This window comes from Geotrypetes seraphini, chromosome 19 (genome assembly GCF_902459505.1).
Source record: "Geotrypetes seraphini chromosome 19, aGeoSer1.1, whole genome shotgun sequence".
Taxonomy (NCBI): Eukaryota; Metazoa; Chordata; class Amphibia; order Gymnophiona; family Dermophiidae; genus Geotrypetes; species Geotrypetes seraphini.
Genome location: NC_047102.1, coordinates 4610762 through 4634969, shown reverse-complemented (window position 1 = coordinate 4634969; position 24208 = coordinate 4610762). Strand labels below are relative to the sequence as shown.

The following is a 24208-nucleotide window of genomic DNA, read 5'->3' as shown; positions in this document are numbered from 1 at the left end:
ATTGTGAGAATGGGCTAATGGGCTTGATGGACCATTGGTCTGTCCCAGTAAGGCTATTCTTATGAACAAGTTTACTGCTTTTTAAAAAAATATAAATTTGTAATATCTTTGATTTAAGTTTTAGTAATATTGAAGAACTCTGGTTTGGGCATTTTGGCAGCTCAGAATCTTTATCGACTGAGTTGTGGGTTTCCTCGGCAGGGTGTCTGAGATGCCTTTTAGAGCTTACTGGAATGATTGCTCATGAATTAGTCATATGTGTGTCCCAGATGACGAGTAGCCGAGACTGAGCCTGGCTTGTCAGTGAGAGCTCCTACTTTTCACACTCTGTGACATCTTTGTTCCTTCAGGTCTACGTAATAGATGATTGTACGTCGCCAGGAAGGACGTAGCCCTTTTCTGTTGTGTATTTCAGAAAAATTGTTATGTAGATATGTATAGTTTATCCATCGAGGTCATATCCATATGCAAACTTAGAATCTTTGCACTAGTTTTCTCTAAAATGTAACCACTCCCTCCCTCTCCTCTTTACTTAGTCCCCTCTTTCTTCCCTTTTTACCAAGCTCTTCTTCTTCCCATTGGAGTTCCTTTATTTTGTAATTCCTGTAAACCGTGTCGAGCTCTACTTCTGTGGAGATGATGCGGTATACAAACTTAAGGTTTAGTTTAGTTTAGTTTTATGAAGAAAGAGTACACTGGTGTTTGCAGTCGGGTTTTCCTGCAGATAATTTTTTTTTATAAAACAAGAAATAACATGCATAGAGTTGAAAATGTGATCTAAGTGTGTTATTTCTCTTCTCCCAATTTAAATGCAACCCAGGAAAGATGTAGCTGCGAGAACGATGCCCGTAGTTGTGGCTGCATTTAGGTAAGCAATTTAATTTACATAGGTAGCTAGTGCTTTAGGCCAGTGTCTTTGAAACTGTGTGCCTTGGCACAGTGCTGTGCCCCAAAGAGATTCTGGGTGTGTCACGAGAAATTCCAGAATTGTACTTTATTTTTAATATTAAAAAAAATTCCCTTCAAAAGTATACACTAGAATAGATGACATGTACGTTGCGTACACAAGATTCTGTCAGTGTTATGAGCGTCTGTGTGCATAAGGATACAACCGCCCAGACAAGCAGCATTCTTTGACACGATTGATCCTTGAAAACTAACGGCAAGTCATTTTAGTTTTTATTTTTTTATGCATCCTAAATTGAACAACAAAGCAAACAAGGCTTTGTTACCATTTGGAGCTTCTTTGCGAACTTGGATTTTCAGCTGAGGCAGAAATTAAATCAAAAGAGAACGACTGTAGATGATGAAATGCGTGCTTGCTTGTCAACTATCGAGCTGTATTTTGAGTTAATTTGCACTCAAAAACAAGCACATCCATCACATTGATTAGCAATTCTATTCTATCTACTTTAGTTTCACCGTTGTTACAATTACCCATACGTAGCTTAAAGAACGTAAAATAAATAACTCTCAAATTTAATTTTTTGTTGATTTTGCTATTTTATAATTTCAGTTGTAATGTGCATTTAAAACATTTGCTTCGTTTAGTGTGTCAGAGCTAAAAAAAAAAAAGTTTGAGAGAACTGCTCTAGACTACGCATTACTAGGAAGGAAAGACTTCCCTGCACTACAGTGATTAATATAGGTTTGAGATTGGAGGGCTTGCTGGAATGGGTAGGATCTTCTCTTTATGCGTTTCCCTGTTGTTCTAAGCATTTTTGGATCAAGACCTTCTAGGTAGAGGTCAAGAGGTGTTTCGGTAGTTATGGAGAAGATGGGATACTGGAGAGTGGACTTAGCACACGCAGCGGTCATAATTCACTAAGATGTTACAGGGGTTAAAAAAATGTGAGTGCAGTCAGGCTAAAATTAAGCACAGAGGCCACCGTGCCAGAATAAATCAGCAGTTCTCTACAGAGCCCTTGAGACAGAAGAGTGAAGTGGACAGAGAGCAGTTAAATATGCCGGCTGATCTGGCTTCTTGGACGCCTGTTCGAATCAGAAGCAAATATTCCTTCAGTCATTACAAACTGGTGAGCTGATCTAGGAATTCTTCTCTGCCTTCAACAAACTACAAGGGGCTGATTAAGCCTCTTTCTGCTACTTCTTGGGATTTTTTTTGTATTCAGGAGTTTGCTTGGTGACTCTGCATAGATTCTTACTTGTATCTGGACCTCCAGAAGAGCCAGCTTTGCTTATTTAATTGCATTTCTAGGTTGCAATTCTGCACAATCTGCTCAGGGCAACTTACCTACATTGTGCAGGTTGGCTTGAAATATTTGAAAACATTTGGCAGCTGTTCTTTGGTGTGATAAATTGCGGCATGTCATATTTCCCCTTCCTCCATTTGCAGACTTCATAGTAGAGAGTATGTCCTTAGGGCGGTGTCTCGTAAACTCTCCGGAGCCACGGCACACGAAATTCGGGGCCGCAGATGAAGGGCATCTGGAAATGCGCGGACATGACGGTGATGTCTGCACATGCGTGGAGGCCCTCTAGATGGGATCCTGAGCCTCTGGGGGGGGGTGCTGGAAGAAGAGAGGAGGAGAGGCACCAGCTGACTGCCTCCAGGGTGTGCCACTTGTTATGAGAGGCACGTCCGGTAGGCGTTCAGCCGGTGCCTCGTGGCACACCCGGAATCTCGCCTTTGCATACAGTTTGTGATACACTGCTTTAGGGTATTGGGGAAGGGGGAGCTCTATGATGGTGTGTGTGTTTGTCTTTGTGTGCTGTCTGGTCCAATCCAGAGCTTTTCAGAAAGTTATTAAAGCAAATTAGAAAATGTAAAAGCTGCTTCCTCAAGACTTGTCAACACGCTGGAGAATTTCAGCCAAATGTCAGTGCTATGCGGGGTTGCATTGCGATCAAAAGTCCTTGTGGAGAGGCTAAGAGATTCCTGCTTGGGTTCTGGAGTTTTGTTGTTGTTTTTTTTACCATTGTACATGACTTCCAGCACAGGACTCATTTGCACGAATCAATGTGTTGAAAGTCAGAGCCTTACCAGTTGTCCGTCCTAAATGTCGCAGGAAAGTTGCCATATAAACCTAGATCAAGGAGGAATTCTGAAACCGTGCGTCAGGAGCAGAAACCAGGAACTTTTTTTGGTATTATGTTCTTGGATTGGATTTATGTTAAAGCATTTTTATTGAGGACAAGAACAACATAAAACAATGCAGCCAATTAAGGCTACACAGTCTACAACGTAGAACAGGAAATAAACACCCTCAAACTTATACAGAGATCGTAGCCCCCAGCCCCCCCCATACTCTTGGATTGGATTTATTGCATTTGATATACATCTTGAACATAGGTATTAGGGGGTTTACATTACTAAATATAGGCATTGAGCTACTTTCTCTGTCCCGGACGGGCCCACATTCTAATTAAGCATACAAGAGAAGAGATTAGTAAGATCACAGAGATATATAATACGAGGGAGGAAAAGAAAGTAAAGAAGGTTGAAGGCAAAGGAAAACAAAATAACCCTCAAGATCCAAGAAAATGAGCATTAAAAGGAAAGAGAGAATAGTTAAACACTCTAAGGACTCCTTTTACTAAGCTACAATAGCTAAACCCGCGCTACGCGGCTAGAACTAACGCCAGCACAATGCACTGCCTCCATTATATGCAAATATCTTTCATTGTGGATATCTTGACTGGCAAGGGAGGACTCCAGCTCCGAGTTGACCCTGTTCTAGGGTGACCCTATATTTACAGTAGCTGCTATGAGAGGATGCCTAGCCAGGGAAGGAAGAATCCTGTCACTTTTATTGGCTATACCACAATTATTAAGAAGATTGTTAAGCCAAAGCGGTTTGCAATGAAAAGGGTTAAAAATGACATACGTGGATTACACTTGCATATCTAGGTGCTTCCTTTTCAAGCAAAATTTTACTCACATAAAGCAGGTACAATTGCTCATGCGTTCCTTAAAGTTGTGGCAAGTGTCAAAAGGGGGAGAGTCTTTTGTATAGTTTGCTTTGATGCACAGAATAGACTTTGCACCGCTGTGGGCAGTTTGGAAATTGCTTTCATAGAATTTGCTCTCAGGCAGGCTATGATGAAGTTTTTCTTTGCTGATCCTCATAACCTATTCTTTGTCTGCAGAAATGCAAACCTCGGGTGAATCTTCTGGACATTGAACATTCACCCCTGTCAGTGTTGCAGGACTGACACATGTGTTGGGTGGGGGGTAGGCTGCTACCAGGACACATTGCCCCCCAGGCCCCCAAGCCTGCCTGAAACTAAAGACGGTACAGCCTGCTCATGGGCTTGGAGGCTGCTTCCCAAATTTGTACTCTTGGTCTCGGCATGCCTAACAGCTGAGTGCACATGAAATATTCATATCGCATTCTTTCATGGTCTTCCTGTGCTGGGGTTGTCCTCTGTTGTAAGTGCAACGCTAGTTATTAAAAGCCTCAGTGGCAGATGTAACTGTTTAATAATAATCATTGATTTTCTTATATACCGCCCAACCAGAAGTTTCAGGCAGTTCCCAACAAGAGAACTGAGGTATATCAGTGAAGATGCAGGATACAATAGAATTCAGTAGAATACAATGCTATACAATACAATACAATACAATACAATACAATACAACATGATACAAAGCAAAATCATCGCACAAATTTGCCAAACAGATAGGTTTTCAGTGATTTTCTAAACTCGTAGTAAGATTGGGAGTGGGCAATCAGAGGACACATCCAAGAGTTAATTCTCCTCGCTTGAAAGGCTAGAGTTTTCTCTAAAAACTTTTAAAACAGCAGGCTTTCGGAGTAGGGTACATGAACATGCCCGAGTTTCTTGTGTTTTTGCTTGAAATGAATACACTTCTCCCTCCGTATTCGCGGTTTCCATACCTACGGTTTTGATTATTAGCGATTTTCTGCCGAAAAAATCATTTTCATTTTTCGGGCTATTTTAAGCCATGTGAGCCCCCCTTAAGCCTTACCTGGTGGTCTAGCGGGTTTTCGGGCAGGAGCGATCTTCCCATGCGCCTGCCCCGTGCATATCGCTCATAGGAAATGGCTGCCTTGAGTTCCCGTCGTAGCCTCGAGAGACGACAGGAGCTCAAGGCAGCCATTTCCTGTGAGCGATCTGCGTGGGAAGATCTCTGCTGCCCAAAAACCCACTACACAACCAGGTAAGGCTTATAGGGCTTAAAATAGCCGGGGGGGAAGCAGGGGTTAGGAGCAGAACCGACCCGAATATTATTTGTGGTTTTTAAAATAATAATAATAACAGTTTATATACCGCAATTCCGTTAAGTTCTATGTGGTTTACAATAGATTAAGCGAGGTACAAATTGATTGAATTTAAGAGGGAGGAAGAGGAGAGTTATAGAACCAGAAAAGCGTTGTTGAGGAGAAAGAGATTAACAGGACAGAGGAAACACTATGGAGGAGAAAGAAGATGAGTGGGTCAGTTGTCTAGATACTTTAGGAACAGTTGAGTTTTTAGACGTTTTCTTTAATTGGGAGGATAAGTACGATGATAGTAATCCGAAGAGTGTTTTATAACAAATGCAGCTGAATTTAAAAATGACTCTAGCTTCAAAAGGGAGCCATTGGAGTTGCATGGAAAAAAGGCTTAGTAATTATGTGAACTTTTACTGTAGTTTAATACACGGTGAGGCTTTGCAACCCCTGCTTGTTTGATAAGGCAAACCAAGACCGTGCTTGGTGACAGCAATGCTGTTTACAGTGCAGAGCTGGAAGTCAGTGGCGGCAGATCCCATTCGGTCACTGGAAGGAAGGCTCGGAAGCATTTATGACTGATTAGTAATAATGAGTCAGCCTAGAGGGAGGAACCCAAGGAGAGTGATGAGTCATACTTAGATTTTTTTTTACTGCAGCTAGAATCACCTATTAGGAATCAAGGCACAGAATTCCCCCAAATCTCTTGCAAACATATTGCATTAAAGTATCTCTATAATTTTATATATATCTATATATAGACAGAGAGACATGCTTAAAATAGCCATCCACATTGCTTTTCTAGTATATATAAATCGAAAGATATACAGGCAGTCCTCGAGTTACAGACACCTGACTTAAGTATGACTTGTGCTTAAGAATGCGGTTGTGGCTTCATTTGATTTCACTGAGCAGTATTTCCAGTGGCATAGACTCTGACTTCCACTTCTCCTGCAGCAGATTCAGGAATGATGTTTGACCACATTAAGAGCAGTGTGTGGTTAGAGGGAACTCTGGAGGGACAGTTGGCCCTTTTGTCAGCTGGGAGCAGAGGGAAGTAACAAGAACCTGAAAATCTACAAGTTCTGAGTTACAGACAAATCCGACTTAAGAACAGCTCTAAAAACGTAACTCGTTCTTAACCCGGGGACTGCCTGTACTTCTATGTAGACAAGTGATTCTTAAACCTGTCCTGGAGGACTCCCGGCCAGTTGGGTTTTCAAGATAGCCCTAATGAATATGCATGAGGCACATTTGCATATAATTGAGGTAACAGGCATGCAAATCTGCCTCATGTCTATTCATTAGGGATAACTTGAAAACCCGACTGGCTGGGGGGTCCCCCAGGACAGGTTCAGGAACCACTGATCTAGATATATACAGTATATGTACATGCTGTCAGCCCTGTTTCTTCTGTAACAGTACTACTGTCTTGTCACTGCGAGAGGCGCTGGTTCAGGCTTCTACAGTATTCTACAGATGGTGGTTTTCTTCCAGCTGTCAGGAGATTCCTGTATCTGGCCCACACGCACACTTGCTGCTTGGACCTGATCTGAATCTCATAACATCACCGCTCGGATCTGTGTCGTCCTCTCTTCGAACAGCAGCTGCAGGAATATCCAACAGCTAAAAATCTGCCCCTCGTTACTCAGCCTCCTCTAACTCCCAAACCAGGCTTCCCTGACCTGTCCTTGTGACCCGCGACATATAGAACATATAGAATTGATAGGAATGAGGCAAAGTTGCAGATGTTGGCGTCTCCGGCATTTACGAGTTTTTATTATGCGCGTTTGTTCTTCAGATCCTGGAAAGCTGACTGGCTGAGCGGGTTTTGGAAGCCTTGTTCTAGGTTAGTTAAAGCCTGCATCAGCTCTGGCACTGGGATGTTAGGGGAATAGCAGTAGTATCTAAGTGGGGATGGGGAGATTTCCCTTTAAGTGGAGCAGGGGTGCTGTGCGTTTGGGCCTGATTCTCTTGCAGCAGATTCAGGAATGATGCATGGCCACATTAAGAACAGTGTGTGGTTAGAGGGAACATCAGTAGGGACAGTCGGCCCTTTTGTCAGCTGGGAGCAGAGATAAGCAGCAAGAAACTGAAAATCTATAAGTTCTGAGTTACATAGAAATCTGACTTAAAAACAGCTTTAAAAGTGTAATTCGTTCTTAACCCGGGGACTGCCTGTCAAACGGACGTCTTAATTATATTTGTTGGCAAGGTGATCTGAACAACAACAATACCATCCGTGCCAGTAAAATACTGACAAGATTGCAACCAGCTAAATGTTTATACACCTGTTCATACAAGAAGGAGCCCGAGGCGAAGTACCAGTGACTCATGCTGGGATTTAAATAGCAGGCATGGTCATCCTCTGGATGCCTTTCATAGATGAGTGAACTGAAATAAACACTGCTATCCAGTCCACACATGAAAGTCGCTCAAAATAAATGGTTTACATTTCATGCTCTTTTATGAATGTGGTGTATATAAAGTAATCCAGGGTGGATTCCCCTATCAGGTACAATTCAAGCAGTGGTGATGCTTGCCAGTTTGGTAGAAAAGAGGAGGGATTCAAAGTACAAACCACAAAGGAACACAAGAAAAGAACGAAGGGCCTTCAAGTTCCGGGTAATCCTGCTTTAATGATGGACCCGACAAGGGCCATGTTTTGGTGTCTCCACCTGCTTCAGGGGTCTGTACAAATCGCATTTACAAATTTTAAATGCACATAGTAATTATAGATAAAAAGGCATGCAACATGACAAAAAATAAAAAAGGCATCTAAAATCATTTATTAAAAAGCAATTTGTATATGTGATTTTTGTACAGACCCCTGATGCAAGTGGAGACGCCGAAATATGGCCTTGTTGGGTCCATCATTAAAGCAGGATTACCCGGAACTTGAAAGCCAGTATGGTAGGAAAGGCTAGACGCTTTGGGGCTGATGCTAAAAGTAGCATGCAGATGGGCCCACAATGGAAAAATAGTGCAAAAGAAATAGCGTAGCAGTGCCTGATGCAAATTATATTTAAATTTGATGCACCAGCCGGGGCACAGTACCACCCAGATGCAGGAGGGAGTAGGCATCCCTCCTTCCAGAGGTATGACTTCAGAGGGGGGTCCAGGCCTGGTCAGGGGTCTTACTGGACCACCAGGGCTTTTTCTAAATTTAGAGGGAGGTTGGGAATCCGCTGGACCACTAGAGATTTTGTTTGTTTGGTGGGGAAAAGGGGGTCGGACCAGTGGCCGCATGGTGGCATTGTTGGGTTACTGGCATTAGGTTGTCAGCCTGAGAGCTTCTTTTTGGAGGGAAGGGGGAATTCCTGCTGGTTTCTTAGTGACCACATTTAAATGCAACCTGTGCTAATGGTTTCATTGTTTGCATGAATTAGAGAACATTCAGCGGCAGTGCTAATCGCCTTTAACGCTGGCATTAGGCTTTGAACATTGACCCCTAAGTGCCTGAGCAGCGTGCCACGAGATATTGGCAGACAGGGCTCTTTTCTGTAGAACAACTAACACTCAGGGGACCTCAGCTATTTTCTATATAACCTTTCCAAATAAAAATAACAGTGCCGGCACGCATTAGTGGCTCCATAAAGAACAATAGCTGTAAAGGTGCGCCGGCTCTTTCATTTTTCTTGGACGTGTGCACAAGAATCTTTTTACCGCTGAACCTTTCTACATGTGCGTCTGGCAGGCTTCCCCTGATCACTACTCAGATTCTGCACACATAAAAGTTTGCATGTCGTTAGTTTTCTGCATCGGCCTGCTTATGAACTTTGCAAATCGCATAACCCTCTGCCAGTAGTGTAGCGAGGGTGACCGATGCACCTCCCCTGCCCTCTTCCCCATCCTCCTTCCCTGTACCTTTTTAACTGTGGCACGAGCAGCGATGAACTCGTGCTGCGTCAGCTTCGGAGCTCTCCCTGATATCAGTTCCTCATAAGAACATAAGAACAGCCTTACTGGGTCACATCAAAGGTCCATCAAGCCCAGTGGCCAATCCATGTCCCTAGTACCTGGCCAAAACCCAAGGAGTAGCAACATTCCAGAATCTCAAAGATTAACAAGATTCCGGAACCCCAAAGAGTAGCAACATTCCTTGATCCAGGGCAAGCAGTGGCTTCCTCTTTGTCTTTCTCAATAACAGACTCTGGAAGTGACGGAGAAAGTGCCAAAACCGACATAGGCAGCAAGTTTTTTGCTCCTCATGTCGAAGTTAAAAAGGTACAGGGATGGGTCGTGAGCATGCGGCAGGGGGAGGAGTGGGTAGGGGGGGAAGGAGGAGTGCCGACGCCCCAAGGCGGAGCGCCCCCTCGCACCCCTCTTTGCGACGCCATTGCCCTCCACTGCTTCTGGTACTCACTCAGATTATGAGCCCCCAGGGGCAGAAAAATACGTACCCTGCCTGAATGTAACTCCCACTGAACTATTGACAAAAGTTGTGAGCAAAATCTAAATCCTGGATTTGAAGCTGAAATGTAAACGAGCTTGTTACAGTGCAAAAGGGCATCCGCCCAAGGATAAATTGCCTAAAATGGTTTTAATTTTAAGAAACTGTTCTTTCTTTTATCATATGTTCTTGCAGAGGCAAAAGCTTTGACGCTTTGCTAATACAGTATCTTTTCAAAGATGCCCTTGAGCCATGGCCAACTTCCGTGCCATGTCCAAGTACATCAGAGCTGCAGGCTGAGAGCCAGGGAACCAGGGGATGAAATCCTGCTCATTGCCCCGGGGACACGGTTTAGGCCCAAATTCTCTAAATGGCGCTGTGGAGTGCTCTGCCGCCGCCTAACTTAATTGTTTTAATTGGTTCAATCGCTGCAGTAATTGACTGTGCAACTAAAAAACCAAAAAAAAACTCATTAAAAAAAAAAAAATGTAGGTGCCCAGAGGCACCTACAAAAACAGCGTCAGCATCACGTCTACAGTAGCGTGGAGTGGTTTGCACCAGAAATGAGGTTCAAAACGAATGCAAGGAAGTTTTTTTCACCCAAAGGGTCGTGGACACTTGGAATGCGCTACCGGAGGACGTGATTGGGCAGAGTATGGTACAAGGATTCAAACAGAGACTGGACGGATTCCTGAGGGATAAAGGGATCGTGGGATTCTGAAAAAGCTAACCAGAAAATAAGTATAGAAACCCGACCAGGTCGTGCATGTGCAAGACCGGAGGGCTAGGACTTTGATGGGAAGATAGGACTCAATAGGAAACCAAGGTGGCATGGGGGCCCCTTCTGGTGATTTGGACAGGTCGTGACCTGTCTGGGCCGCCGCGGGAGCGGACTGCTGGGCAAGATGGACCTATGGTCTGACCCGGCGGAGGCACTGCTTATGTTCTTATGTTCTTATGACCTTAGGCCTTCAAAACCCTGTCCTATATTTCTGGCATCTACCTTTGACGTACAAACGGTGCCATGAATTTTGAATGGCACGCGACCTGCCCCGTTTTTCAAGGTGCCGGCCGATTATGGCGCTGGATCTGGCCCTTAGATTGAGAGCCCTCCGGGGAAAAGATAATATTTACTGTGCTTGATTTGTATCTTGCCATGAGCTACTGCTGAAAAGACACGAGCTAAATACAAATCCAATCCCTGCAGCGTGTGACAATAAACAGCTTGTGAAACTGGAGCAAGTTATGCTTTCAGGGCAGCTTTCACAGCGATTTCCATGGGCTGAAAAGCATTTTATTGGCATATATTAGCTGTTTGAAAATTGCCCACCCACAGTGCTGCTGGAGCAGTCTTCAGCCACATTCCTCATTTTTAATCATTTTGCAATGAGGATTTCCCAAGAATTGTTCAGGTCAGGGCTGAAAACATAGCTGTGTTAATTGTATTTTGAAAAATGTGCACACGCAGACTCAAATTCTCTATATAGCGTTCTAAGTTGTGTACGCAAATCAGTGTACGTAGCCGATTTGCAGCCATAACTTAATTGCTTTAACAAGCTAGCCGGTGCCGATAATTGGTCATTAACACCTAATAATTGGCGCCAATTGGGCACTAATTAGAAGTTACGTGCACAACTTGTACTCTATAAAGGAATGCGCGTTGCTCAAAAGGGGCCATAGCCAGGGGAGGAGCGTGGGCAGTTTGTCAGCGTTCCTAAAAATTATGCACACTGTTATCGAATACGCCCAATGCGCGCACAACTTAGGCGCAGGTATTCAGGCCTTGTTTTCCTTGGCCTAAATGTCACGCTGCGTATGACCAATAAGCGTGATTCTGTTTATAGCAGGTGCCTTGTACAGAGTCGCGCCAAGCGCCATTGTGATTGCCATTGATTTTTAGACGACATATATAGAATTGGGGGGATACTACCCAGGTAAAATTTTACCCATCAAAAATGGTATCCAAAACTGTGTGCGCTTTGGTTACTATGGCGCTTTGTGTATCTAAGTGCTTTGAAAATGAGCCTCGTTGCATTCATGGTCTCTGGTGCTTGTACCCCTTTAAAAACTGGTGCAAAGACATGGGTGAAAAAACATATTCAGACATTTCACTGATGCATTCTGATTGAAAAAAATGTCCCCTGTAATTTTAAGGCCCAATAGTCAGACAATGCAGAGTGCCTAAATTTATTCTCCTAAATTAGCCTCTAGGTAGTTGTCCAATTTTCTGCTGAAGAGTCTTAGATGCTAAACAGAGGTGACTAATTGCATCGTGTGTGGGTGCACGTCTTTGTGACGGAAGAGCTGGCAGGTAACCTTGCTTTTTCTTTTCCTTTTTTGTAGATTTACACAGATTGGGCAAATCATTACCTGGTGAAATCTGGCCACAAGCGGCTGATAAAAGATTTGCAGCAAGATGTGACGGATGGGGTCTTACTAGCTGAGATCATTCAGGTGGTGGGTAAGTCCATTTCATCGTAGGGTAATTTCACAGCAGAAAAAAAAACCGCATGAAGGCCCCTAAGAATTGGTAAAAAGGAACAACATTTATTAGAAGACCTAACACAGGATGTGTTTCGGCATTATGGCTACACCAGGGGTCAAGTGGATATGCTATACCAATGCAATGCTTATTCAACTGTATGCCCTCTATTTATTTATTTATTTAAAAATGTATAGCCCGCTTAAGCCTAAGCGGTTCACAGAATACATACACAGTCTTCAAAAGACCAATACAAGCCCAGACAATTTACATACATCTAAAAAATGCTCCAATTTAAATATACAATTGTTCAAGAGAAAGCCTCTACAACACCATGTCTTCAACACCTTCTTAAATTTCTGAATATCAGAAAGTAACCTAAGTGGTCCCTTCAGGTTGTTCCATAAAAGCATCCTGCTGTCATGTTCCTTATTGCTTTGTCCCCCTGTATGATAACCGTGTCTCCCCCCTCCAGTGACGCTATGTCCCACCTTCTGAGCTTTCCAGAACGACGGGACATAAATAAGTAAATAATGTTGATGGCTCTGTCTAATAACAGATAAATGTTGATCACCACTCTCACCCAGTGCCTCGCTATTGTCGCATTTCTGGGTGGACTGGTGGAGCCTTTAGTGGCAAAATGAAAGGCCCTAACTTCTCTCTGCTTAACTGCCCTGCAGTATATGTCAGGAAGTGGGGGGGCCCGGGGAGCTGGGACTGACGGTAGGCAAGTGAGCATGTTGGGCATACTTTCAGCCCCTCCCAAAACGTTGTCACCTGAGAATATACATTAATGTGCATTTGGCTAGAGACCCCTCGACCTCCTCCTTGCTATAAGGTAACATAGTTAATGTGCTTACAGTTTGCATTGCATGAGGTTATTTTGCATTTCGAGAGTCTGATTTCTCTGGCAAAGCAAAGGTTTCCAACTTTCTATCAGTCTCCTTAGGATTGTGTGGGGTGCTTTTATGTATTGGAGTCGTGCAGCATCTTGCTTTTAGAAGCAGTGGTACCCGGAGGTATCCTGTTAGCATCTGGAAAAGTTATTTCTTTTTTTTGTAAATCTTTATTCATTTTTATACGTACAATAAGTGTAATAATACATAAACACATTTGCACATTGAGAATATCACTTAATATTCAGCAATAATACCAATCATAAAATCTTACCTCCCTGCCTTCCCACCCCTTCATAATAAGTAATTAAATTACTTTATATAAGATGTTATACTTAAAATCCCCCCCTCATATTTCAAAGCAGAGTTGGCAGCCGCGCTGAGGTGCCGTTTTCAGCAGCGCGGGAGCTTCCGGACCCGGCCGGCTGTGCACCCCCTTGAAGCGTGCACCCGGGGCAGACCGCACCCCCCACCCCTCCCTTGGTACGCCACTGGAAACAGAAGAAAAAAATCTATAAAAACCCACAAAACTCTCTAAGCTCATTAGAGAGAATTGCGTCTTTTTCTTCAACTTTTTCTTATTTATTGCAATTTTATATTATTACAAATGTAACACTTGAAACAGAAAAATAGATCTTACTTGAAATATCAAAGAAAAAATATAAATACTAACCCCACTAAAAAAGAATATTTAAGATTGGAGAGAGACAAGAATACAACAAAAATAGGGGAAGATGTAGGAAAAATTTAACATATCTTAAAAGTATATAAGTAAAGTCTTAATCGGATAAGGCGCGATTATCAAATTATCCACTACATATCACTCAATTTAATAGATCCGAATGAGAAGATTATAGCTATTATAGGTATTGGAGATTGTCTTGATGACAAAAAATTCTTCAAATGTTCTGGGTCTAGGAAAACATAAATTTTATTTGAAATTTTTACAACACATTTTCACAGAAATTTCAGGGAATAAAAGGCCCTTTAAGGGTCAAAATTTAAGATTTAAGAACTAAATATGTCCTTCTCAGTTGTGTGGCCTGATAAAGGTCAGGAAAAATCAAAACTGAATGTCCCAGAAACTTCTTTAAAGCGAAAATACAAATGAAGAATTCAATTTCTATCATATTCCAGGGCAAAAGAAGCTATCAAGGTTGCTTTAGTCACTACAGGTCTAGAATCTTCTAGAAAGCCAGCAAGATTAAAACTGCCCCCTCACCTTGTCCATTAGCTAGTCGCACTGCTGGGCTTCCTGAATTTACATAAAAAGTCTTTGTAATTGGTGGTATTGTTTCATCTGGGATTTGTAGATTTTCTTTAAATACTTTATAACCATCTCCAAATGTGAAATAAGCTAGAGATTGGGGAAGATCGCTAAATTTTTGGTAATTGATTCTGTATAGGGAGTGTGATCCCCTTTCTAAAGTATTCATATGTGTTTGAACCATTTCAGGATCTTGAAAAACATTATCTAAATGATTCATCAAGGAACTCTCCAAAACATTCACGACTTCCCATACCTCTTCCAATCTAATCTTCTCTAGTCTTTTCTTCAACCTGGGGAGAATCATATCGCCCGACAGGATTTTTGGTAGTCCCGATATCGCCCACATAACTGGTGAAGACCACCAGCTGCCCCAAACACAGGTTCACCCGCTTCCTCCTGCAATGACTGCCCTGTTTCTTCATGGGAATTGTCTGATGACGTCCGGTTATGTTGCGTTAGCTTGTATGGTATCCAAAATCTCACTCCCTCCCCTCTGATTCAGGCAATCCACATCTGTGTTGAGAGGGATTCGGGACTCAGCATGGTGTCATGAACGCTTGGAGCCAAGTCTTCTATCACATGTTCCGGCTCCTGAATGTTATACCCCGCCTGTGGGAGAAGAAAGCCTTCCAAAATCCACTGGGTTAATATGGGGGAAGAAGTTGACTCATTCGGGTAGGGATGGGTTTTCCCTTGTTGTTCCACAAGCAGTACACAGACCTGAAAAGCTCCCTCTCACACGTCCATTCAAGTTGTCATTTTGTCCCCCTCGAGAGTGTTGGATTTTACTAAGATTGGGCTGTTCTGATGAGATGAAGATGATTTTTGCATTTGTAGAGAACATTTGCATGGATAAAGTTCAGCATGATAAATGACTTGCAATCATTTATAAGCAATATACCGTAATAAAAAAAAAAAATCGAATTCCTTCTTAGACCTCAAAAATGGGGGTGGGGTGGGGAGGAGAGCATAAGACAAGGAGGTCCCAATACGAAACGTCAAACAGGAAAAGACTGAACATCCTAACTGTCTACCTTCTTCAAGCCCCAAAAAACTTTCAGCTGTTTTGGCTGCCAAAAGGTTTGTTTAAAATCAATTAGCTTTTGTAGCAAACAGGGCTACCCCAAAACTCTCACTCCGACTCCTCTATTTTTTTTTACTGTCTGATTCCGACTCTTGCTATGTATAGTAAATCTAAGAGAAATGTGATTATCTACGGAAACATTCCATATTTCTTTATGTGCAAAACTAGGACCAATAGAACATAAAAATATAAGAATAGCCCAACTGGGTCAGGCCTTGCCTAGCCGAGTAGCCCATCTTCATGGAGGCCAATCCAGGTTACAAGTACCTGGCAAAAACCCGAATAGTAGCAACATTCCAAACAGAATCCCAAAGGATAACAAGATTCCGGAATCCCAAATAGTAGCAACATCCCATGCTACCAATCCAGGGCAAGCAGTGACTCCCCCATGCGGTCAAATGAACATACACTGTTGTAAGTTGGTACATTTTTACTGATTCTATGTCCACCAGATTTGCTTCCAATCCAACTCCATGACTCCGACTCCACAGCCCCGGAAGCAAGTGGTAATTTAACAAGTTTTGCATACTGTAGCAAATTCAAGCCAAAACTGCTCACAATTATGATGTCTGGTGCAGGAAAAAGGAGGAAAGAGCCTCTCCTTACCTTCCCACTTGCTGTTTTGTGATTATATGTCCCCTTGATCAGTCAGGGTTAGCACAGCTCAACCCATGTGGATTCAGTAGCATATTGAACATTAGAACAGCTGACTGTCCCCTTCAGCTGGAGGAGAGCACTCCTCCTCTAGAATTGAGAGTTACAGGGTTTCTGAACCCTGGTCCTTGGAGCAAAGAGATTGCAGAGTTAAATCCCAAACGCTGTGAAATTGGAATATTGCGAGGGAGTTGGTACTGTGAACTGCTGCTCGGATGACTGGCGTCTGAATGGAAAAGTTGACAACGTAGCTGTTTTCCGTTGATATAATTCAATCATGAAAGTGGTTTAGCCTGGAACTGTGAAATAAGTAAACAAGCAGGTGAACGACTTTTCCGGGGCAGTGCCGTTGGACATGGATGTGAGCGAGAGACGCGTCAAAAGCTATGACAGCAGCGAGGCTGACATCTGTGTGGGATATTTGGGCAGTGCCAAACAGAGAGGATATTTTTAAACAAGAGCTACCCACCCACACACCAACCAACCTTACAGCTCAGCTGGCCTGAAACTGAGATCTTGTCTTTGAGCTTCTGGTTTTGAATCAGCAAGCCAGTGATGCTGCCATGGGTAGTACTATCAACCATTCTTTTTTCAGTCCATCTGTCCCAGGCCTTTTTTTTCCTAGTTCTGCATATTTGCTGGCATTTTAGACTTTGAGGGTGCTGCTACTTCCTGCTGGGCAAACACCCGATCCTGCAGTGACGATACGGAGATCTGTTCCCAGTCTGCGGCTATGGACAGTGTTTATTTTAACTAGGAATAATCTTTCACCATGGAAAAATCACAGCCATAATGGTTCATTTTTTTTCTCATTTAACTTTCTAAAAACACAGTCACCCGATGAACAAAATTATGAAACGATTCTGTTCAAATTAAGGCAGGCGACTCTCCCTTTGTCAAGATCTCTTAAGCCTTTTCCCCTGCTTCTTCTTCATAAGATTGGTAAATAACAGGAATCTGTATTTATTAGCATTCTTGGTGTTGAGCATCACCCGGTCTGGAAAAATCACGCCCACCGTGGTGTCGGAGCTTTGAGCATTGGGGGCCCTGGTGTAAATGATTGTACCCAACTACGTGCACAACTTATTGGAACACCCTTGACACACCCATGAGCGTGCACATTTTAATGAGTGCCCAGTAACCTCGATAATCGGTCGTTACCACCCAGTTATTGATGGTTAATGGCTCATTGCTCAACTAATTTGCGTCACAAATCTAGGTGCCATATGTGGAATCTGGGGCCCACTTTCCTTTATGGGATAGGCTCATAATATGTGCCCTTGAGATGCCTAAATATAGTAACATAGTAAATGACGGCAGATAAAGACCTGAATGATCCATCCAGTCTGCCCTGTAATTGCAATTTCATGATTAAATTAAATGTCTTCTTTCCTTGTTATTTCTGGGTCATAGACCTTAGAAGTCCACCTGGTATAATCCTTAGGTTCCGTTGAAGCTCATTCCAACCTACTCCAACCATCTCCTTTGCTGGATTCAGACTGTGAAAGTTTGCTCATTCATATTCTAATTAACGATCCTTTGTGTTCATCCCACGCTTTTTTTGAATTCCATCACAGTTTTCCTCTCTACCACCTCCCTCGGGAGGGCATTCCAGGCATTCACCACCCTCTCCGTGAAAAAATAATTTCCTAACATTACTCATAAGTCTACCAACCCTCACCCTCAATTTATGTCCTCTAGTTTTACCAATTTCCCCTCTCTGGGGGTATGACAGTAGGGTCTCAGTTATCTGATGTAAATGAAATTTGCAGAGTAATACATAGATCCATATTGAGCATGAAAATGCATTGATACACATGTAGAAATATTATGCCAGTACTCTGAACGCTTGTGACCGTAACTGGCATGTAAATCTTAGCATTTTATTTACACAATTACCCCTTAAATGTCCTGCACTCACCACCTTCGTACTTCTGCTCGCTCACGATCTGCAATCCACAGCTCTGTTTTCTTTTGGACGTGACTTCTCAAAAGGAATGCTTACCTGTTAATTTGAGCTTCACAATCTTCTTTTTTATTTATTTTTTTAAGTTTATAAATTTTATTGACCCATATAAAACAAAATACAAAAAGACAATGTTGCACCTTAAAATAGCAAAAAAACCAAAATCATCAAAGTACAATCATCATAACACTATGGGTTCCACTTACGATGCACTGTTACTCTTCAGTACATGGCTAAACAATGCCTCCTAGAAAGAGTCTACGAACCTAACAAAATAATTCCTAAAGCATCCTCCTTCCACTACCCAAACCCCCCCTCCAGTCCACCTTCCCCCTCCCACCATAGGGTATAACAATCTCAAAATAGCAATGTGGGTAGTAAAAGCACCAGTGATGGATGAAAATCCTAAAGGTTGTTGGCATCATTGCCTTCTAATGTTGGATTCATCCTTTTATCATTTTTATCCTTTTCTGCCTTTGTCATAATGACATTTACAATCTTTCTGAGACTGGAAGTAACCTAGCATGGTCCGCACAGTTGTGCCCCTTATCAGAAGGAGGGATAACTTTGTTACAGCTGTCGATGATGGAGGGATGGGCCCATGAGAAAAAGTCCATCTTTCTCTTTAAGGGATTCGATGCCTCACGCAGTTGCTTTGAGGGGGCTTCCAAAATATTGTTGCAAAGGAAGGAATGAGTACTGTGTCTGCTGCAAATAACCTCAAGAGTTGAACCAGCCTTCATTTCTGCCTTAATTACTGTTTTTATTTTCCAGCAAATGAAAAGATTGAGGACATCAATGTCTGCCCAAAGAACCGAACTCACATGGTAAGTGTTGATGACCGCCTGATGGCTTGCAGTGGTAAAAGATGCAAACAGTGGCATAGTGAGGATAAGAGGCGCCTGGGGCACTGTCACCTCTCCCTGTCCTCTTCCCCGCCCCTCCTGCCGTGCGCATGCCGATTCCCTTCCCCGCACCTCTGTAACATTCCTGGCGTGAGCAACAACCCCCAAGCTGCTATCGTGCCAGCTCTTCCTCTGATGTCACTTCCTAGGTGCAGGTCTAGGAAGTGATGTTGGAGGAAGAGCCAACGCTGGCCTGCAACGTCACAGAGGTACAGGGAAAGGGAAGTGGCGTGCATGCGCTACAGTGGGATGGGGAAGGAGTGGGGGCGGAGAGGGGGAAGGGTGCCTGCACCCTCACCAAGATGGTGCCCGGGGCAGACCCCTCCCCCCCTTACTAAGCCACTGGATGCAAAAGCTGGAATGTACTAGAAGACTCCAAAAGATAAATACCTAAGCATGGGTACTGCTTTTTATAATAATAAAAATGATAAAAAATGGCCCCCCCCTCACCTGTACTTCTCTATTCTCCTATCTCAGAGGTGTTAAATTTCCTCCTCAAGTTCCGGAATCCTGTCGGGTTTTCAGGATTTCCCCAATGACTATGCATGAGATCTATTTGTATGCACTGCTTTCATTGTATGCTAATAGATCTCATGCATATTCATTGGGGAAATCCTGAAAACCCGACTGGATTGCGGCCCTCGAGGACGGACTTTGACACCCCTGTCCTATCCTGTCCCTTCCCCATCACATAGACATGAATGACGCATGCATAGATTTTACTCCTGTCGGGATTTACTGAAAGAGAATCAGACCCCCATGTCTTTCAATATCTGATGACGTAACATTTTAATTTAAATTTAAAATGAGACTTTGCAATGATGCAAGTAGTTTGTAAATGCTGACCATCCATTGATAATTGTCCCAGCAAGGTCACAGGGAACATAGAGTACCGTGAATATTATACAAATACACAAAGTTGGGGATGCAGATCCATTTGGGCAGAGGCTGGGACAGCACGGGTTCTAGAACTGGAGCTGCTGCATAGATCCTGGTGGAGAGAGGGATTTGGAATAAAATTCCGGCTTTACATATGTCGTGGATCTGTGAACTAAAGATTTCTCCAGTAACGTAGAGGTCCATAAGCCTAAGCGTTCACCATTAAAGAAGACTAGGCTGACCTGTGACCCAAGCCCTGAGTGTAGAAAAGCTGAGCTTGTCAATTTCAATGTTCATGATTTCTTAGGGTCCTGGCATCATGATTGTTGCACTTTTCCGGCTCTCGCTACATCTGGGTAGGTAGAACTGTTTCAGCCATCGTGCTGTGATTTTCTTTTAGCCTGACGGCTGAAACATTGGTTCCATTTACCCAGACGTGGCGAGAGCCGGAGATTGCAACAGTCTAGATTAAAATGTTCATATTAGAACAATGTAATAGCATTTTTAATATCTAGAGCACATTAACCAATTTTCCTGTTCCTCTGACTCACTTGCTCGTGGACTGCTTGGTGTCAGAACTGTAAAACCACTTTTCCTTTCTGGCGCGTGTGGCTTCTCCGCCATCTCTTGAGACTCAATGTGTGGCCGCTGCTTACCAAACGCTCTGGCAGATCAGCACAATGAGACGCTTCTCTTTCTTTGAAAGGCGAGGCTGCTATTTATTGCTGCAGAGACAGCAGCTGTCTGGCGTAGAAATAATTGAGCACACTTTGGAGATGTTTGGTTCTGTAATAATATGAAGGGCATTCATTGTGTGCCATAAAGTATATTGGAAGTCCGGGTATCGTGACAGAACACATCTGGATAAAATGCCTCAGTGTGAAAGAAGATGGGTTTCAGACTGGGAAGCGGCTTTCTGTCCCGTCCCCTTGATCTGGCTTGAGTTACGCCTTGCAGCCTTTGAGGGCTTCTGCAGTTCCTGAATCATTCACCACTGCATTCTGTTCCAGGGTTTGCCTGGTTTATGGTTTTTTTTCAGCAGAACGTTTCATGCCAGTGGGAGCTAATTAGCACAGACAGTTATGACAGTCGGAGGATTTGAAGGAATTAGCGTTTGCTAAAGTGTAGCTGGGGATATGTTTCTTTACCAGCTGAGGTAGACCTGAAACACCATTTATATTTGAACTAGTATATGTCCAGTTCTGAAACATTTAATTGTAAGATGTGCGATTGTTTTTAAAAGAAGATATTATTTTTAAAAAATGGCAATTTGTGGTGCATGGCTTCCATATCCAGGCCCTTGTGCTGTAAGTTGCAGGCAGGTTTCCAAATTTTATTTTGTACTTCATGTACTGTCTATCAAGTTGTACTTAAATGGTTTATAAATCTAAATAAAAAAAAAAAATTATATATACTGTATATTTGTACAGTAGATAAGACATAAACGTACAGGATCAAGTGTAGGGTAAGAGTAAAATATATCAAGATAAAATAAATAGAAAAAGGGGGCAAGGAGAAAACCCAAAGGAAGGAGGATGACACTTCTTAAAAGCGGTTGTCATTCATAACTGTGCGTGGAGGGTGTAGGTTAGATGAATCGCCCGTTCTCATGTTAAAAATGCGTCCCTAAATAAGAGAGATTTTAGTTTGGCCTTGAATTTGTCCAATGGATTCTTCCAGTCTGATATCCAGTGGGAGAGCGTTCCCTAGGGTGGTGGTGGTGGTGGGGGGGGGAGCTCTGACTGAAATATTGCCTGTAGTATCGTAAAATAGTTCCCTTATGGTCACAGGTGTGCACCGTTTTCTAGCTGGAATTGGATGCAGTGTTCTGCAGTGTGATCTTCAAAAGAGGTCAGAGCTCAAGCTAAATGATGATCATCTGTGGACAGCCATGCAGATAGAGTCCTGGCATTGCTGAAGCACAGTGGCGAGAGTAAATTAATAAGTGGACTGTAATCAATAAATTCTCTTGAGGACTGGAATTGCCCATCTCTGTTACAGACATCATATCATTTACAGCCCCGCCCCCACTCCACCTCAGTCCCCACTCCATTCCTCCGCCCTCCCCTGGTTCCACCCCCACAAAACCTCTCCTCTTTTTTCCGACCTCCGGATTGCGTCTGGAGAGCCCCCCAGCATGCGCAGATGTGTGTGACATCATCCGCGCAAGCTTGTTGAAGGCTCTCCAGACGCGGCCGGAGCTTTGGGTTTTCCAAAACCCGGACAAACTGCCAGGTTTTGAAAAGTCCGTCCGAGCACCCGGACAATCCTAAAAAAAAAAAGGGCATGTCCGGATTTTCACGGACATCTGATGGTGTTCCCTCTAAGCTGCGCTGGCGTGCGCTGGCGCACAAAATATTGCCTCGCAGCGCACAATGTCACGTCACAGCGCACGGCGTACGGAGATGGCAGGCCGCGGCGAGAGGAGAATCGGGCGAGTTGGCGCTGGCGCCCGATATTTTTAGCGCACGGGGAAAAAATTTTGCTCACACCACCCGCCCGCTTAGAGGGAGCACTGCTGATAACCCTGCATATCAGCCCTCAGCCATCTCCAAGCTAAAGAGCTTTTAACCTCTTTATCCTTTCTTCACTGGGGAGTTATTCCATCCCCTTTATCATTTTTGTTGAGCTTCTCTGTACCTTTGTCTTTTTTTCAGATGTGGTCAGAATTGCACGCAATTTTTTTGAGGTTCAAAGGCGTTGTAATATTCTGAGTATTGTTCTCCATTCCTTTCCTAATAATTCCTAAAAATCTAGTTGCTTTCTTAGCTGCCGAGGCACACTGCGCAGTGGATTTCAACTTATCAACAATGACACTTGAATCCTCTTCTTGAGCAGTGACTCCTAGTGGTGAACTGTATATCATGCAGGCCTGACAAACCACGTGCCGTTAGATTTCTGTAGGGTTTCACTTTTACACTTTGACAAATAACAACCGGGATTGACACTGAGATCTCCCTCATCGGTGGGGAGCTGAGGCTGTGGAAAACACATCACCTTACAATCCAAGGTCTGAGCCAGCTTTCACCAGAAGAGAACGCTTTCTTTGACATTCTGCCCGTGACTGTCGCTGTTCTCAGCTGAATTTCTTCGTTGGCAGCCACCCTCTCCTTGTCTGCTGCCGTCTTCATGTCCCAGATGCTTTTCTTTCACTTCTGACACACCTACGACTTTTGCGTCCTCTCACGCAAGATGAAAAGCCACTCTTTCCGAAGAGAAAAAAGTATGGATGCCTTTGAAGAGTTCCTCAGACACACGCCTGCTAGGATTCAGTCTGTTTCTCGTTTATTCTAGTGTGTTCTGCCCACAGGGCCAGATGTGGGCAGCAGTTAGTCATTGTAGTGTGCTAATTTTCAAACAGAAGGTTGGTTTTATACCACAATTCCACTTCAGAGCCTAGCGAGTTCAGACATCTTTGCTGCCTTATGATCCACTTGTGTGGCATCTGAGATTTCCTGGGAATCTTATTTATTTAATTTATTAATTTATTTGTAACTTTTTTTATACCATTTACATTTAAAAAAATGGTTTACATCAATTAAAAGATACATAACATAAAGACAAACCATATCAAAATCTACATAATTAAACAATTTCTTTTCTGCAAATGTCAGCTGATAAATTGCAAAGAATACAATAGCAAACGTGGTTAAGCAGATTCTTTTCTTCAAACGCCAATTAATACATCACAAAAATGCAGTAACAAACAGCTGAGTTTTTCACTGTTTCTTAAATCGAAACTGGATTTTCCACAGTTGCAATTGGCCCACCAGAGCAATCCACATTTTAACACCGGCAATACAAAAAAGTCATCGCTCTGGTATCTGCATGATCTCCCTGCGCTACTGGATTTAAGTTTTTGATTTTCAGATTGTAAAGATCTTTCAGGCTTAGAGAGTGCCACGACTTGTCAAAAATAGTTTTCAAGTTAAAGAACTATGGCCCTGATTCTCACAGACAGACTTACAGAATCACAGCTCCCAAGGAACCCAAGGCGCTGGAAATGTAAGCCAGGGTTTTTACAGGTCTATATTTTTAGTGCTCAGGGTCCGTCCTCAATCGCGACCAGTGGCGCATAGTGACGCCAAAGTCCGGCACCGCCTCTAAATACGCCCACTTTGTGCTTCAGTGTAATTTTGCACCGCTAGCCGCCAGGGACCTAGGGCGCCAGTCCCGGAGACCACGTAGCAGTGGCTATTTATTTTTGTAATGAGGGTTTAATTGGGTTTTAATGGTGTGACCAATTATCACACCACTTAAATCCAATTAAGTTAGGTAACGATAGGGTGGCTACCACCGCCTAATTTTTAGCCATACAAGAAGTTATTACATTACATTACATTACATTACATTAGTGACTTCTATTCCGCCTGTATCTTGCAGTTCAAGGCGGATTACAAAAGAGCTAACTGGACATTTCCAGGAAGGTTACAATTTTGGGTTACAAATGAGCTGAGATAGCTGGTTATTCCAGGAGATAT

At 43.1% G+C, this 24208-nt stretch overlaps 1 protein-coding gene across 9 annotated transcripts in view; it reads left to right on the top strand.

The window, feature by feature from the left end:
- NAV2 (neuron navigator 2) overlaps nt 1-24208 on the top strand; it is a 268615-nt gene that overhangs the window by 56157 nt on the left and 188250 nt on the right. For 8 of the 9 annotated variants that reach the window (XM_033928185.1, XM_033928184.1, XM_033928183.1 and 5 more), the window contains exons 2-3: nt 11935-12052; nt 18718-18770. In XM_033928185.1, the coding sequence (XP_033784076.1) occupies nt 11935-12052; nt 18718-18770 (171 nt within the window). Of the gene's footprint in view, nt 1-1949; nt 2037-11934; nt 12053-18717; nt 18771-24208 lie in introns of those variants that run through there. The other variant, XM_033928180.1, reaches the window with a different exon arrangement.